General features: G+C 41.1%; 1 protein-coding gene across 7 annotated transcripts in view; it reads right to left on the bottom strand.

The window, feature by feature from the left end:
• Positions 1–15,626, bottom strand: part of TOX2 (TOX high mobility group box family member 2) — a 305,414-nt gene that overhangs the window by 153,403 nt on the left and 136,385 nt on the right. For 6 of the 7 annotated variants that reach the window (XM_051979107.1, XM_051979108.1, XM_051979110.1 and 3 more), the window contains exon 2: positions 10,389–10,454. The exons of the other annotated variant lie outside the window; for it this stretch is intronic. In XM_051979107.1, coding sequence (XP_051835067.1) covers positions 10,389–10,454 — 66 coding nt within the window. The remainder of the gene's footprint in view (positions 1–10,388; positions 10,455–15,626) is intronic. 7 annotated transcript variants of the gene reach the window in all.

Here is a 15,626-nt window from a genome sequence, read left to right as displayed (position 1 = left end):
TTTTGAAATTTTGTCCTGGGTCTAGAAAATAGGGAAGAAGCTTTCTGTCTCTTCCAATTTTATTTCTCTCTTACCTACTAAGATATGTACCTCTTGCTTTCTGTCCCTTGATCCTTGTCTCCTGTACTTTAAAAGGTCAGGTTCAAGGGTGAAGCCCAAGTTTATAAACTGAACTCAATCAATGATCCTTACCTGAGTGGTAAAGGCAGGTAAGTTCATACCTTATCAAGGAGCTAACTTTTTCAAAGGATGAATGATTCTTAAGAGCCAAATTTTCACTTGGAATTTATTTTCCATGGATCGATTATAAGGGGCTCATGAATTTGAAGGCACTTTAATTTTCCCTAACCTTTAATTGAAACTTAGCATTTCCTTCATTTATGAATGTAAGCAACAGATAATGAGGAGTTTCTAAGTTTTACTACACTGCCAGAGGGTTCCATAATATACACATACACACATACACATAAAGGTTAAGAATACCTATACTGCAGAAAGAACATGAGATTTGGAGATTGAAGAATTGCTTTTGAATTATGGATCTGATACTTAATAGGATATGATTATGTGCAAAATCCTAATACCCTCTGAATTCTCTTGCCCTCTGTATATATGCTTGTATATATGCTATATAAAAATGCTTGTTCAATTTACCCCCACAAGGCTGCTACTTATTCAGGAAATGGTTTGGTAAGCCTTACCAAATACTATAAAATGTGAGCTATTATTTTTAATCACAGAAGGACAGACATCTTCCCCAGAGTCCCTAAGCTACCAACATTTCTGGTATAACATTCAACTTCTCAGTGCCTGTTTCTAAATGTTCGGTAAAATACAGCTATCCCATCATGTGGAATATAGCTGTCACATCTTTTCTAGAGAGAGTCAATCTAGAGGCACAGTCTACATCTCTACCATTCATATGTTCACACATATGTTCATATGTTTAAGAGATTCAAGGTAAGAGCCAGTGAACAAACTAAGTCACCCTTTTGTAAAACCTTTCTTATTAAAAAAAAACTTAATGAATGTCAAAAGTTGATGATTTTTGTTTCATGGGAAAGAAAACTGTGGTCAAACTATAAAGGGCTAAATGGAGTCAAAGTGAGTCCCAGGTAATTACTTTCTTTTCAGGGAGTGTATACATACAAACAAACACACATATACAGAGAATGAGTGAGAGAGAAAGAGAGAAAAAGACAGACAGAGAGAGACAGAAAAGAGAAAGACAGAGACAGAGAGACAGAATTATTGTGGCAAATGCTTCTTAATTGTTGGGGCCTTCAGCTTACTAACTTCCTTGGAGCAAAGTCTGAGAAAGGCAGGGGTGAGAAACAAAAAAGATCAGACTGACTGAATTCACACTGAGGTATGAATGTCCCCCAACACTTCTGGGGATGGAACCCATATGCTCCCAGGTCAGATTTGTCTCTGTCCTAAGTCATCCCTCAGAGCTTGAGATTCATAACAGTCACTGGTTTGATGATGGAGCAAAGTCCAACAAAGAAGCAAGGGAAATAGAAAGGTAGGAAAAACAACAGAAGTTAAGGAAAGGAAGATGACCAAAAAAGAGGGAAGAGAAGGATGAAGATTTTTTCCTTCTGTCTTGGGCTTTGCTCTCAATAACTTCTTCATATGTTTCCTCCTTTATGTCTACAAGTTGTTTTTATTGGGGGGATGGGTGGGAAATGAGGGAGAGTTATGAGTAATGACATTTTAAGTCAAATACCCCAACCCTAACAAATAACAACATCTTTCTTTATTAGTCCTAGATGCAATTCCCTACCAGACTTAAGACCCTCTGTACGTCTCTATGGCATTTGTGTCTCCAATCAATCAATACACATTTATTGAGGACCTTTCATGTACCTGACACTGTACCAGGCACTGAGGATACAAATGATCCTCCTGTTTTAAGATTATTCTATTCTTCTTCTTCTACTTGGAAAACAAGCTTTGCAACCCTCTTGGGATTTCTATGAATTGTTTCTGAGAGACAACAATCAAGACAGACAGAGAATATATATATATATATATATATATATATAATATATATATATATATATATATATATATATATATAGAGAGAGAGAGAGAGAGAGAGAGTGATGGGGGCTAAGAGAGAAAGAAAAAAGAGAGACAGACAGACACACACACACACACACACAGACAGAAAGACACAAAGAAAGAGACAGAGAGAGAGAGACTGAGACAGAGAGAGTCAGAAAGAGAGAGACAGAGAGAGAAAGAAAGAAAGAGAGAGAGAGAGAAGAGAACAAACACATATACACACAGAGAGAAGTGAGAGAAAGAGAAAAAGAGAGAGAGAAATAGAGGAGAATATACATATACAGAGAGAGATAAAGATAAAGAGAAGACAGATAAAAATGGAGAGAGAGAGGGGAGGGATGATAATAAGAGTACTTAGCATTCATATGGCATTTTAACATTTGTAAAATTCTTCATATATGTGACCCCATTTGATCCTTACAGCAGAACTGTGAGGCAGGTGGTAAAAGTCATTCCCTCTGCTTTATGGATGAGGAAACTGAGGCAGACAGTGACTTGCCCAGTGATATCACACGAGATGGGATGGCTCTGTTTTACGGAACCTTTGAAGACAGGTCCCGAGAGGTTGAGCGTCGTACAGAAATCCCGCTGCTAGCTCCTCTCTGGGGAGGACGGGCCTGAGGCAGAACTCCAACTTAGGTCTTCCTGACTGTCCCAGACCTGGTGCCCTATGCACTGGCTGCCTTCTTCTGCTGTCAGGGGCTCAGAACCTGCCAGCCTCTGCCCACTCCAGGCCAGTGGGATGAGTCAGAGCCTATTCCCCACCAGGCTCGTTGCTCAGGTGACTTGACCCAAAGCATCATGCTTGGTATTTAGAAGAAGTCTGGGCTCATTAAAAGGAAAGAAAACCCTGCATCTACTCCTAGTCCCTGCTACTTTAGCCGCAGGTTCAGGCCCTGGCACGGAGGTTCCGGGAGGGATGAATTCATCCACTTGTCTCATCTCTACCCTTGGCAAGGTCTGGGGAAAGGAGGCCTACGTCGGTCCCAGCAGCCTCACAGGGACCTAATTATGCTATTATTTACTTCTATAACACTGCCTGTTTACCAAACACCAGATTCGCTGCTCTGGCCCATCCCTCATATCCCTCATAAGGATCAGGCCTATTATGTTAAAATGAGGCCTCTAAATGTTATTTACGATTTGATAAACCTTGTGTAACCCTGAAGGAGGGCATTAAATGGCAAGAACACCACTTGGAAATCCCATTTTAAATAAGTCACCCAGACAGCTGTGCCTTTAGAAAACCCATTAGAATAGCTCTCAGAGCCTGTTTGGCCCAGGGATACATACCCATTACACAATTTCTGCCATTCAATCAGGTCCTGAGCCAGGATCTGACCCCAGAAATGAGTCAAATGCAAAAGTAATTTGACCCCAGCAGAGGCCACGAGGGGGACACATCTTGTCATCAGATCAAACAATAGTGTCCATCACTGACCTCCGCCACCATCAGAGTAATGGGGGCATCCCAAAGACATCCAAGCCCTGAGCAGGAATTCCTGCACTTCGGCTTTATTTCCCACATCCACAGCCGTACCTAACGTTGGCAATCCCAGAAATGGCCCTCCTTAAGCCCGATAATAACTGACATTTATATAGCCCGCTAATCCTGGCTCTGCCACATATTAGCTCTGATGCCTGGGTCATATCACTTAACCTTTCCTGATCTCATCTATAAGATGAGGAATTGGGCTTAACAGTTTCTGAGCTCCCTTTTACCTTTAGGTCTCTAATCCTAAATTTTGCAAAATGATTGGCAAATATTATTTTATTCTGCTTCTTCACAATAATTCTATGAAGTAGGTTCCACATAATTCTGTTCCCAATCTACAGATGAAACGAAGTCCAGAAAAATAAATACAATGAGTATTAGAAAGTTTTTCCTGTGCTTTTGCTATACTTTGGATCGTGTCCATTCCTTTGCAGTATCTGGGCACAAATCCTTGGATAACTGTAGAGAGTGTTCATGTCCTCCCTTTCTCCCCATCCCATCCTCTGACCCCTGTGGTTCTACTTGCAATTCTCAATATTCTCCTGCTGGTAACGCACAATATTGAGCCATGCAGTGCCATGGCCTCAGGAGAATCTAGATCTCAGGTGACTCAAAGGGTAAAGTGTATGTAAATAGGCTGCCACCTACATCAGATAATGGTTTGTCATGAAAATTGAAATGAAATACATCTTCAAGTAGATTCCTGAGGTCTGCACGTAGTGATATGTTTTGCTTTTTATATTATCTTCAGTTCTCAATATATCTTTCCCTGCTCCTTTACCATACTAATGATCACTTATAATAAAGAATGAAAAATAAAGAAAAAAGTACTTTCATGAATCTAACCAGCTGTCCACCAAGTCAGATAGGGCAGGAAGTGTCCTACGCCTAGTCTCTCCATTTTGTTTATCCTTTGCACAATTGATGGGGATCTACTTTGTTCTCAATCCTTTGTGGAACAGCCCACTTTCAATGCCCTCTTAAAACAAGACTTCTTATCCTGGGTTCTTTGAATTTGTTTTAAAAATATTTTGATGGCTGTATTGTGATAGAATTATTTCTCTCTGCCTTTGAGAAACTTATATTCCAATGGGCAAAGGCCCTACGTTAGGGAATCTGGGGAGGGGAGCTTGCATGTTTTGGAAGTGGCAGGAACTTGACCTGGCCACCAGACAAGACCAGGCAAAAGCTCACCTATCAGAATAAATATCAAGAAAATAAATGCAGACAAATCCAAGATGGTTAAAATACATGTGACTCTTGTTTGTCCATCAGTCTCAAAGAGGACCATGACAATCAGGGAGGGGATGCCATGACTTGCAAATGAATTGGATTTTAGTGAGGAAAGGAGGGCTATGCAAAGTCACCTGCCTCACTCTCCCCTCCTACTTATGGATGAACTGGACCTCAGTTTCTTCATCTATACTATTAGGGACTTGGATGATATGAATCCCCCAAGAATCCTTCCAACTTAAATCCTGGGATCCTGTGATTTGATGGACGAGAGAACACAATGTGTTAAAGCAAAGACACTGATGAACTGAGCCAAGTCACCAGACATTAAAAACCAGCTCTCTTCTGGGAAGCTTCCTTCTACCCACGGAGCCCAGCTAAGTGAGCAGTGCTTGTGAAGGATGCCTAGTGCTTAATAAAACCACACTGCTCATAACCCTGAAGTCTAGGTCATTGTCCCAAGATGGGGCTCTGTCAACAAGGCTGGCTGGCTAAGTCAATAGCTGTTGAGCTCTGCAAATTGGGCATGGGGGTTGGGAAGGGACCCAACAGGAAGCTGTAGTCACATTTTGTGACTATAATTAAGAGGAAACAGGATGGACTTTGGAGTCCTGGGACCAGGGTTCAAATTTTGCTTACTGCCTGTTTGACTTTGGACAAGTCCTTCCCAGGATATAAAATAAGAGGGTTGGATTAGTTTCTCTTTCAAATCGATATCTGCAATCCCATATACTAGATTTGAGCAAATCATTTAATTTTTCAACTCCCTCAAATGTAAAAAGAGTTGGACTTGGTATTGTATGTAACAGAGCTGTCAAACTCACAAAAGTGCACAAAACCAGATTAAAATGTAAGTGGGAAATGTAACAAAATAAATATAAACATAGTACAGTATGGATAATGTTAATTTGTGCTTTTTTAAGTCAATATTCAGCCCCCATTTGTATTTGTAGACACCACTGGTGTAGAGCACATAACTTGGATTCAGGAATATCTGGATTAAAATTTTGACTTGGATACTGTGTGAGTCGTTTAATCTCTCTGTGCCTCAGTTTCCTCGCATATAAAATGAGAGATTTGGGCTCCATTTCCTCTGAGATCCTTGAGACTAAATCTATCATCTCCGGTCCCCATACTGCCAGGCCACCACAGGTGACATTCTGGCAAATGTCTGAATGGGAAACAGAGTCAAGGATCACGGGGAGAATAGGAAGAGCCTGGGGTAGTAATGGCATTGCTGGCTCAATTGTGGGCAAAAGCACTTTCTTACTTAAAAAAAAATCAGTGTTGGGCACTGGGCTGGCCCACAGCAAACAAAAGCCATTCAACAGTTGTACATGCAGCTCAGTGGTACCCAAAGGGGTTATGGCGGAGTCATGACCCAGTTCAGCCTCCTCAGGTGAGCACAGGAGCAGCCCAGGGGCAGGCTATGAGCCGGTCCAGGAAGGACGGCCTCCTTTATTGGTCCAGACTCGGTGAGTAGGCTCAGGCTTCTTTATGAATAATTTGCTTCCCTTTTTTGGAAGGAGGATGATAATGGAAAACACTCCTGCTATGGCAGAATTAGACATTGAAGGAATGACTTACAACTTCAATTTAGTGCTGTTTCCCACTCCCTGAAAATTACAACAGGGAGATAGGGGCCAGAGGAGACATAAGATTTGAGAATTGAAGGATCCCTAAGGTAATTCAGCTGCTAGATCATTCATTAAGTGCCTACTAAGTGCAAGGTTCCCAAGGCACTAATCACACTCGGAGAGCAGTGAAGAATAGTTCAGGGTCAACAAGCTAAATCTCCTGCCAGAGACAGAAATCCCCTTGACAATATCCCTGACAGGTAAGTAGTCAGCCCTGCTACTTCTGCGTGAATACCAGTTGTGATGGGAAGCTCATTACTTCAAAGATGGACAGTTCAATTGTTAAGGAATTTTCCTTTATATTGAACCAAAACCTTTCTCTCTGGATCTTCTATTCAGCGATTCTAGTTCAACCCTCTGGGGCCAAGTCATCAAATCTAATCCCTGATCCACATGACAGCCCTACAAATATTTGAAGACAGCTATCATGTTAGCCTTAAAGTCTTTTCCAAGTTAAACATCCCCAGTCCCCTCATTCAATTCTCGAATGGCATGGTTTCAATTTCCTTGCTGGTTATTCTCCCCTGGATATGTTTTCCAAAAAAAGTATAAAATTCTAATCTTGGCATTCAAGGCCTTCCTACAATCTGACTGCAAATTTACTATTCAAACTTGCTTCATATACTCTGTAGTCAAATCAAACGAACCACCCTCTCCTCCAGCCACATTCTTTTACTCTTCTGTTTTTCAGATTCCTTAATCTCCCATACCTATAACAGATTCCTCACTTATTTCTATCTCTGTGACCCTAGACAATGATGATGAGAATGATAATGATAAAATAGCTATTATTTACATGGCATTTGTCTCATTTTGTTCCTCACAACAATCCTGAGAGGGAGGTCCTCTTATTATCCCATTTTATAGATAAGGAAACTGAGGGAGTTAGAGATTAAGTTATTTGCTCAGGTTCCCACACCAATATGAGTCTGGGGTTGGATTTGTATAAAGGTCTTCTTGCCTCTTGCCTCCAGGGCTTTGTCCACTCTCACTTAAGCTCTGTGGACCTCAATTTCCTTACCTGTAAAATGAGAAGAGCTTGATGGTCTCCAAGGTTACCTCCAGCTCTAAATCTATGGTTCTATGATCCCCTTTGCTCCAAGTCCAGCTCTGATGTCACCTCTGGGTGAAGGGGTTGTTACCTCCTCAAACTTCTCACAGCACTTTGTCTGGCCTTTTTCTTTGCCCCATCTCATTCTTCCAGGTACCATCTCATTTTTGTAACTAACTATCTGAATGTGAATAGAACTCAGTAAATGATTCAGCAGTTCAATTGCCCATCTGTGATCCCATTATTGTGATTCTTAGACAAAGTTTCTACTTAGAGTTCTTTGTCTTTTTTCCTGATCCTTGTGGCCCAGGCTGGGTTAGGAAGGGATCCAAACATTTTCTCTCTTTCTTTTTATTCATCCCAGAGTGAATCTGAATAGCCAATCTCTTGGGTTTTCTTCTAATTCTTCTACCTTTTAGAAATATCTCCCATGCAAGAGTTCTCAAAGCCCCAGATCTAATGGGTCTCCAGCCCTTTCCAAAGCTCCTAAAATTCTCCTACATTTATAATCCTTGACCTTCATCCTACTAGATAGTAATCTTCTCAATATCCCTCCTTCCCCCATCCCAGTCTTGTAATATTTATACCTAAGGAGGACTGAGGGAATGTCTTTTCACTACCTTTTATTCTTGTCAGAAGAGACATCCTTTGTTTTTCCTTTCAGGCTCATCCTTAATTTTGTGACTTTATCCTTCACCAATGAATAGTCCCTTTTTCTGTTACATACTCTCGATGCCTTCTGGGGTCTCTTCTCAAAGAGCTTGGAGCAGGGGGACAGGTTAGGAATAGAAGTGAAAAGTGATAGAAAGTCCTGTGTTCATTACTTATTAGCTGTGTAACACTAGGTAAGTCACTCAATTTCTTCTCAATGTCCTCTTCTATAAAATGAGAAAAATAATATCTCCCACACCAAGTTGTGATGATGAGTTGATATATGTAAAGTGTTTTGTAAGTATTAAAGCATTATATAAATGTGATAAATAATTATCATTATTTTCTTTCCATTTCAAAGCAAGATGGATACCCACCAGGCAAGCAAAAAACTGCATATCCTTTGGCCCTGGCTGGGGCTGGTGGGATGAGCAGTGTAAATGTGCTAACAGGAAAAGATTGGGCTATAATCATCTCTCTGCTGTAACACAGTTTTGAATGGTTTGATTCTAAAATCTGGAGCTTGTTAAATTAATAAGACACGGTCTTAAGTGATGTAAAAGAATGCAGAAGATATGGCTTAAGGTTAAACATTGATCTGTTGTGACCTCCCCCATTGATGAGTTGGATTGGAGAAATAAAAACAAACATTTCTCAGATCTGCTGAGCTACCAAAGTGGGTATTGGGGCAGAGTAGGAGAGAACAGTCTCCCCTCCCTTCACCCCCACCTCCATTAATGCTCTTCAGTACAGCTCAGTGAAAACCCAACATTTGACAACCTTAAAAGCCATGCAATGGGGCAGTCAAGGCTGTACCCTCACAATCCCTCCCTGCAAAAAATGCAGTGCATCCCAGTGAATGTTCAGTAATGTAGGGCCATAAAGAGCATTGCTGCTAAGTGGGCCAGACACAGAAATATTCATCTTGAAAATGAGGGGACTTGGGTCTGAGTCCCAGCTTTGCTGGTGATCTGGGGACAAACCTCTTCATAATTTCCTCATCTGCAAAATGAGAGCATTGGATCTGATAATCCCTAACATCCTTTTTTAACACTAAATATTTCCACTTTCTTATTGGTTTTTAACCTTCCAAGTTTTGCCATCAACTGTGGGAAAGGAGCATCCTCGGATGGAAATTCTCTTGAATGAGTGCTTGGGCAGAAGAGATCTCAGTAGAGATGGGGACTGTTCCAGGGCACCCAGTTTCAGTGCCAATCAGCCTGAGTGAAAGATGGCAATGGGAGGCCAGACTCTATTTATAACCGGAGTTTCAGCAAGGCTCATGGGATGCTACGTTATCAGCTCTTCTCCCCAAGAACCATTTCTCTTTGGGAGATGATCTTCCCAGAGGTCCCCGCATCTTGTCCCTGATCAGGCAGCAGGGTGGGAGTAGGAGCTGGGGAGAGGATCAGAGGCAGAATTTTGGGGATGTTTGTGCAACGTTCAAGGCATTGGGTACAATCGGAGAAAACATAGTCTTTGTTGAAGACCTAACTCTGCCCCTGATTTGGTGAGGGACACCGGCCAAGTCATTTAAGGTCTATCTCTAAGCTATCCCTGTCTGCAAATGGGGATAACAATATCAGTCCTGCTGATTTCTGAGTATTATCATGAGCAAAGTGTAAACTGTTAAGTGCAACAGAGACTTAAATTATTATTAGTCAAATATTATTGGTCAAATCAGTGAGTGCTGATGAGTAGACCTAGTCAGGCTGCACATATGTGTTCTGCCTGTATGAGTGTGTGACTGAGTGCACCTATGCATGTGAATGAGCCACGTGGGTAATGCTTGAGAGCACATATGTGTAAACATATGAGTTCAGTGAGCTATTGCATTTGGAGTTCAGTGTTTCCCTCTTACTTCTTCCCTAGTGGGCAAGTTTCTATTTTTATCAAACTCAGTTAATTTTGCTTTTGTTCAAAAATAAAATAGGAATCCATTTATAGGAATCATCCAAATCTTTTTCATTTTTTCTGTGACCAGATGATCCATAACCCACAGTCTGATCTTCACTTCCCATATCTTCTCTGCTCCTTCCCCCCTTTGTCTGTTTTTGTCCTGAGTGCTGACTCTGTCCCTTTCTCTGCTCCTTTCTTCCACCCCACCAACTGCTACCCCAACAAGACTTAAGAGGCTGAGCCACTTGGAAGGAGATTGATTTCCAAGGCATCATTTGTCATTGACTGCCAGATGTTTCTCCATCAAGCAATAATGCATCTTCCCCAACCAAACAAGCCAAAGGACCCTTACCTGGTTGGCCGATAGGAACTCCTGGTTAGCCTCATTCATCCCCATATACATGTTCTCCCCATCAAACTGAAACAAACAGAAAGGAAGGAGTCATTCTCATTAAAGCTGCTTCCCATAAGTTCCCTCCAACTTGAAGAAGCCTCTCACATATTTATACAGTTAGAGTGCATCGTTCACATAGGTGTGTGGCAGGTGTGTTGGGGGAAAAGGTTAGAATGAGAGCTAATAATCCAATTAAGATTACTCCTGCCCAGAATAAACATAGGTGACAGTATGAGTACATGAGGGAAGCTGAATTAGATGGATGAAACCCAGTGTTCTGGAAGGTTAGTACAGCAGCTCCTGAATGCTCCTATCCTTGCTGTCATCCTCTGATGGACAGGGCTTGAGGTTGTGTCGTGGGGCTACATCCCATGAACATGGCTCCTTCCTTATCTCCCACATTTCTCCTTAAGGCAAGTCCCCATAACAATACCCTCAGGTCAGCAGTCTAGAGTGCAATATAATAGAGACTTTATTATATAACTATAAACTATTTATAAGCATAAACTATTTATAAGAAAACCAATTGTATATGCACACAGGGCACATACAGAGTTCAGGTTTGGAAAAAATTCTTAATGGCTTCCTCTCTTATCTTCCCAGCCCCTTGAGTCCCATACTCTTTCCATCCTGGCTCCCAAGAAGTCTAGTTTCTTTCCATGTCTCTCTGTCTGAGCTTTTTTCTTTTGGTCTTTTTAATGTCTTCTTTCTTAAGTAAATCTTTTTTTCTTTTGACTAACCACCTTCTTTTTTATTTCTATTGTTCTCTAAAACCCCAGTGCATTTCCTGGGGGAGACCAACAGGATTCCCTTATTTGTTCACTATCACGTTATGTCGTCACCATGTAAAACTCAGACTACAAATATAAGGAACTCATGACATCATACAGTCATCTTCTGTTACATCCAGAACCTCGAGCATTCCCTTTTAGTGATAAGGAAGAGTCCGCAGCCCTTATCTGGTATATAGGTAAAGCCTGAGTGGTTTTAGAATGGATTGATCACCATGGACTCAGCTCCTGTCTGGGAAACTGGTTCTACATCAACAGGATAATACTCCTACATGCCACAGAAACTCGGGGGAAGGAAACCTGGTACATATATACCCTGCACTGGCTACCTCCTTGCCTGTCATGAAAAAAGACACAGAGAAGTTCCCATATTAAGGACACAGACCCTACAACCACACAAGTGTCTCCCAAAATATAGAGGTTTATCTGGGGATGACTCGTTCTGTGAACAATTCAAACCGCCTAAAAGTGTCTAAATGGGCCAGCCTTGTGTATCAGCAATGGATAACAGGTATTATTTCTCCTTAAACGTGCTGGCAGCAGAACGGTTACACACCAGTTAGGGCAGCATGAGAGGAAGCAGCTCCAGAGTTTACCATGATGCTGACACCCACAAGCAATAAGAAGCAATGTGTCTTAGAACACAATCTGGCCTAAGCTCTTAAGACCAGAGAACAAATCTGTTCTAAATCACTAAGACACGTATCCCACCGCTGTCCCTTCCTGGTTTTGCAGACCTAGCCCAAAGTTACTGTAAGTATTACCTCTCTGGTCAAAATCACACAAGATGGAACTAACCATTCAACCCTCCATTTTCAGATCCCTCTACATTCAGTGATTCACAAACTATGTTCCCAAACTCTCCTCTGCTGGGCAACCAGAGATTTCATAGAATACATAAATTAGTCAGTCAGTCAGAGGTTATGTAGTAAGCACCTACTATTACACTAGGTGCTAGGGATACAGGAGCAAAGAATGGAACGGTTCCTATTCCTGCTGCAACCGGCTACAGCTGCTGGTTGCTGTTATTTCTGTTTGGCCTTTGTTCTCAAGGATGACCACTGACATTATGGAGGAATATCCTGACTAGAATGTGAATTGGATTTAAGTGAGGCAGGACTATACAAAGTTGTGAGCTTCATTTTTCTTCTGGAGTCCAGGAGCAAGACAAAAACCAAGATGATGGGTGATGGCCCAGGATGTAATGGATGACCTTGACATCTTGGACACCTAAACCAGCTCTAAGTGCTCCACAGCACCTGCTTCGTCCTAGCTGTTGGAGCAAACTGTCCTCCTTCACCCATCCTGCTGAAGGAAGTCTTCACAACCTGGACAACAGGCTTGAAGGCTGCCAGTTACCCTTAAGCTGGGTTAGTCCTTCTGCTGAGACGGTTTATGAGGGTGAGGGTACCACATCTGCTACATCATCTGGGAGGCTTACATACTAATGGGAGATAGAAGCTTGTAACTATTTATGCACATGTATATGTGCCTTTATACACAGACTTGTACATGTATGTACCCACAGTTATATATACACATGCACAGCATAAATAGAAAGATAATAAATACAAACATATGTAAATATGAAATAACAGGAGGTTTGATATGAAGGACCCCCGAACAGCTGGGGAGGTGGGCTTCATGCAGAAGATGTTGACTGAGCTATAAGAGAGGGATTCAGTGGGGCTAAGGGACTGAGGTAAGGTGGGCAATGGGGGGGATGGTAAGTACAAAAGTGTAGAGAGGGGAGATAAAGTGTTCAATGGGAAGAGAAGAAGGAAACCCAGTTTGGCTAGATTGCAGAATGAGGGCAAGCAAGTAATGTCCAATAAAGCAGAAATGCTGAGTTGAAGGTCACACAGGGAATAAGCATGGGAGGCAGGATTTGAACCTGGAACCTCTGCTTCCAGAAACCCGTTATTTCTGCTGTGTTACAATGCCTTCCAAGGTTTTTTTTTTAAACTTCTCTTTCCTTGGCAAGCTGGCATTATTTGGTTTTCATTCTCCACCTGCTGAGGCTTCTCCACTTATATCCACAGACCAATTAAGTGAGACAGAACTCCAACAACAGTGCTTAAAGCCGTTCACACTTGTTCATCGGGAGAGCTCAGCTGGCAACACCTTTTATCTCTCGAGACCTGAGGGCCTCCCTCCTCTCCTCTAAGACACTTGTTGCCTTTTAGCAGAACAAGCCCCATAATCCTTATGATCATGCAGCCTTACAGGGCTTGCTGGGGAAGGGGGAGGAGAAGAAAAAAGGTTTCCAGAGGCAGCAAGAATTGGATTAGGTAACCAGATTCTGGAACTGACAGAACTCTCTCCAGAGAGACCCCAAGCCTGACCCAAAGTCACTCAGTAAAGATTTCTAATGGGGAAGCTGAAGCAATACAGAATTTGCAGTGAAATAATCCTTAAGCTCATAGATTTATAAATGGAATGAACCTCAGAGATCCAGACCAACCTCCCTGTTTTACAGATGAGAAGATCAAAGGACTCTGTTTCAGATATCAACTCTATTGCTCCCAGTAGGAACATGGGCAACTGCCCTCTCTGGATTTATTTTCTCATCTGTAAAATGGACATGTTTGTAAATGACTATGGATAAATTGATTTCTAATCTTTCTTCCAGTCCTGCGATCCGATGTCATGTTTAAAATCTTGGACTACACATTGAAGGATGCAAAGATGCCCAAAACAGGCCATTTCTTCCACCAACTCCCTCTGAAACTTGGGTAAATATCTTTCTTGGGTCAATTTGTCTTTGAGTTTCAATTTCCTCATCTGAAACAAGGATGCCTGACTAACTGTTTGTTAAGGTTCTTTCTACTTCTGACATCCCATGATCCTTTATGATTCAGCTAAACTGTTCTTGAGCCTATTTTTAAAAAGATTATCAGTAGAGCCAGGATGCCATCAGGAAAGTCAGAAAATATGGTCAAGGCAGAACTCCTAAGCTTTGACTTTTTCTTTGCTAAAGGTAGGGTCACCACTCAGAGCTTCACCCATTAACGAAAAGGTAATTACTCCAAGCCCTCGAGAGCCTCTTCGTTAGTAGGATCTGGGAGACAGAGAGAATAGGAACTGCACTATTCACTTTCAGGTTTAAATGTCACATATTGCCTGATATTTTTTCTTTTTCTTTGAAAAACATAAGCTATTATCTCAACCTTCAGAAGTTCTAATTATCCTCAAAATTAAAATAAGTCCATGATATATTACAAATTGACTAGAGGAGTGTGGTGTATGTGTATGTGTGTGTTTCTACATATAGTGTACAAAATTTTAAAAATTTAAAAATTTTTATTGAATGAATGAATAAAATGGACTTTATTGCACTGTTGTTATATGGTTGGAAGTCACAGAAAACTACAATTATTAAAAAAACAAAAGTGGTGCTTGGAAAAAAGTATTAGATTTGGAATTTGTGGATCTGGATTCAGGTATTAGTTTTACCGCTTATTTCTTTTTTGACCTCAGACTGGTCCCTTAATCTCTCTGCGTCTCAATTTCCTCACCTGTAAAATAAAGGGACTGGACTAGACGAACACTTCTCAAGTCCTTTTCAGTTCTTAATCTAGGGTGCTACAATCAAGACGGCAAAATCCAAAATGTATGGCAGGGGTGAGTTGGCTCAGATACAAATATAAAGGAGAACAGGAATCAAAGATGTCACCTGAGAAATGTTTGAGGAAAATTTGGGACAGTTATAGTGTCAAAGAAGACATGACCAAGTGAAGTTTCCACATTTATTTTCTGAGGACAAGAACAAGTGAGGAAGACCCTTACTGGCTGTACCTAATAGTGTATTGCAGTCAGAGAAACTGTTAAAAATTTTCATTGTATTTACAATTCAGAAATCAGGGTTTCTGGGTTTATTGATTTGTTGACTGTCTAAAGCAGTCATGTCAAGCTTAAATAGAAACAGGCCCACTAAATAATAATAAAGGTTTTTTGAGGCAGTACATTGACTTAAAACCACATGTTAACATCATTTGTGTTCTGTTGTGTTTTTATTTATTTGTTAAGTATTTACCAATTAAATTTTAATCTCATTTGCTGAGAGCAGGCATTTGCTTCCTTTAGTCTAGATTTAAGAAAGTGATGGAGAAAATGTTAACAATGCTGATAAAACTTGAGAATGTGCCATGGGTAGATTTTTTCAAGAGCCTATTATAAAACATTTACCAACACACTTTGGATAGACTCTTAGTATCATATTTAAATGAAAACATGAATAAGAGATGCACAGGATGGGCAGATATGAATGGGGTGCATCAGCTATAGATTGGGGAAATCATAGATCCATTTGTGTATCAATATAAAGATAGGGATAGGAATTGGATCTGTAGTTTGATTGGTAAAGGGAGCTTCTGCAAGAGGAAATTCCTTCTATCAAGATGGG

Source organism: Antechinus flavipes, chromosome 2 (genome assembly GCF_016432865.1).
Source record: "Antechinus flavipes isolate AdamAnt ecotype Samford, QLD, Australia chromosome 2, AdamAnt_v2, whole genome shotgun sequence".
Lineage (NCBI taxonomy): Eukaryota > Metazoa > Chordata > Mammalia > Dasyuromorphia > Dasyuridae > Antechinus > Antechinus flavipes.
The sequence above is the reverse complement of the archived record's forward strand: the minus strand, read 5'-3'. Positions and strand labels throughout refer to the sequence as shown.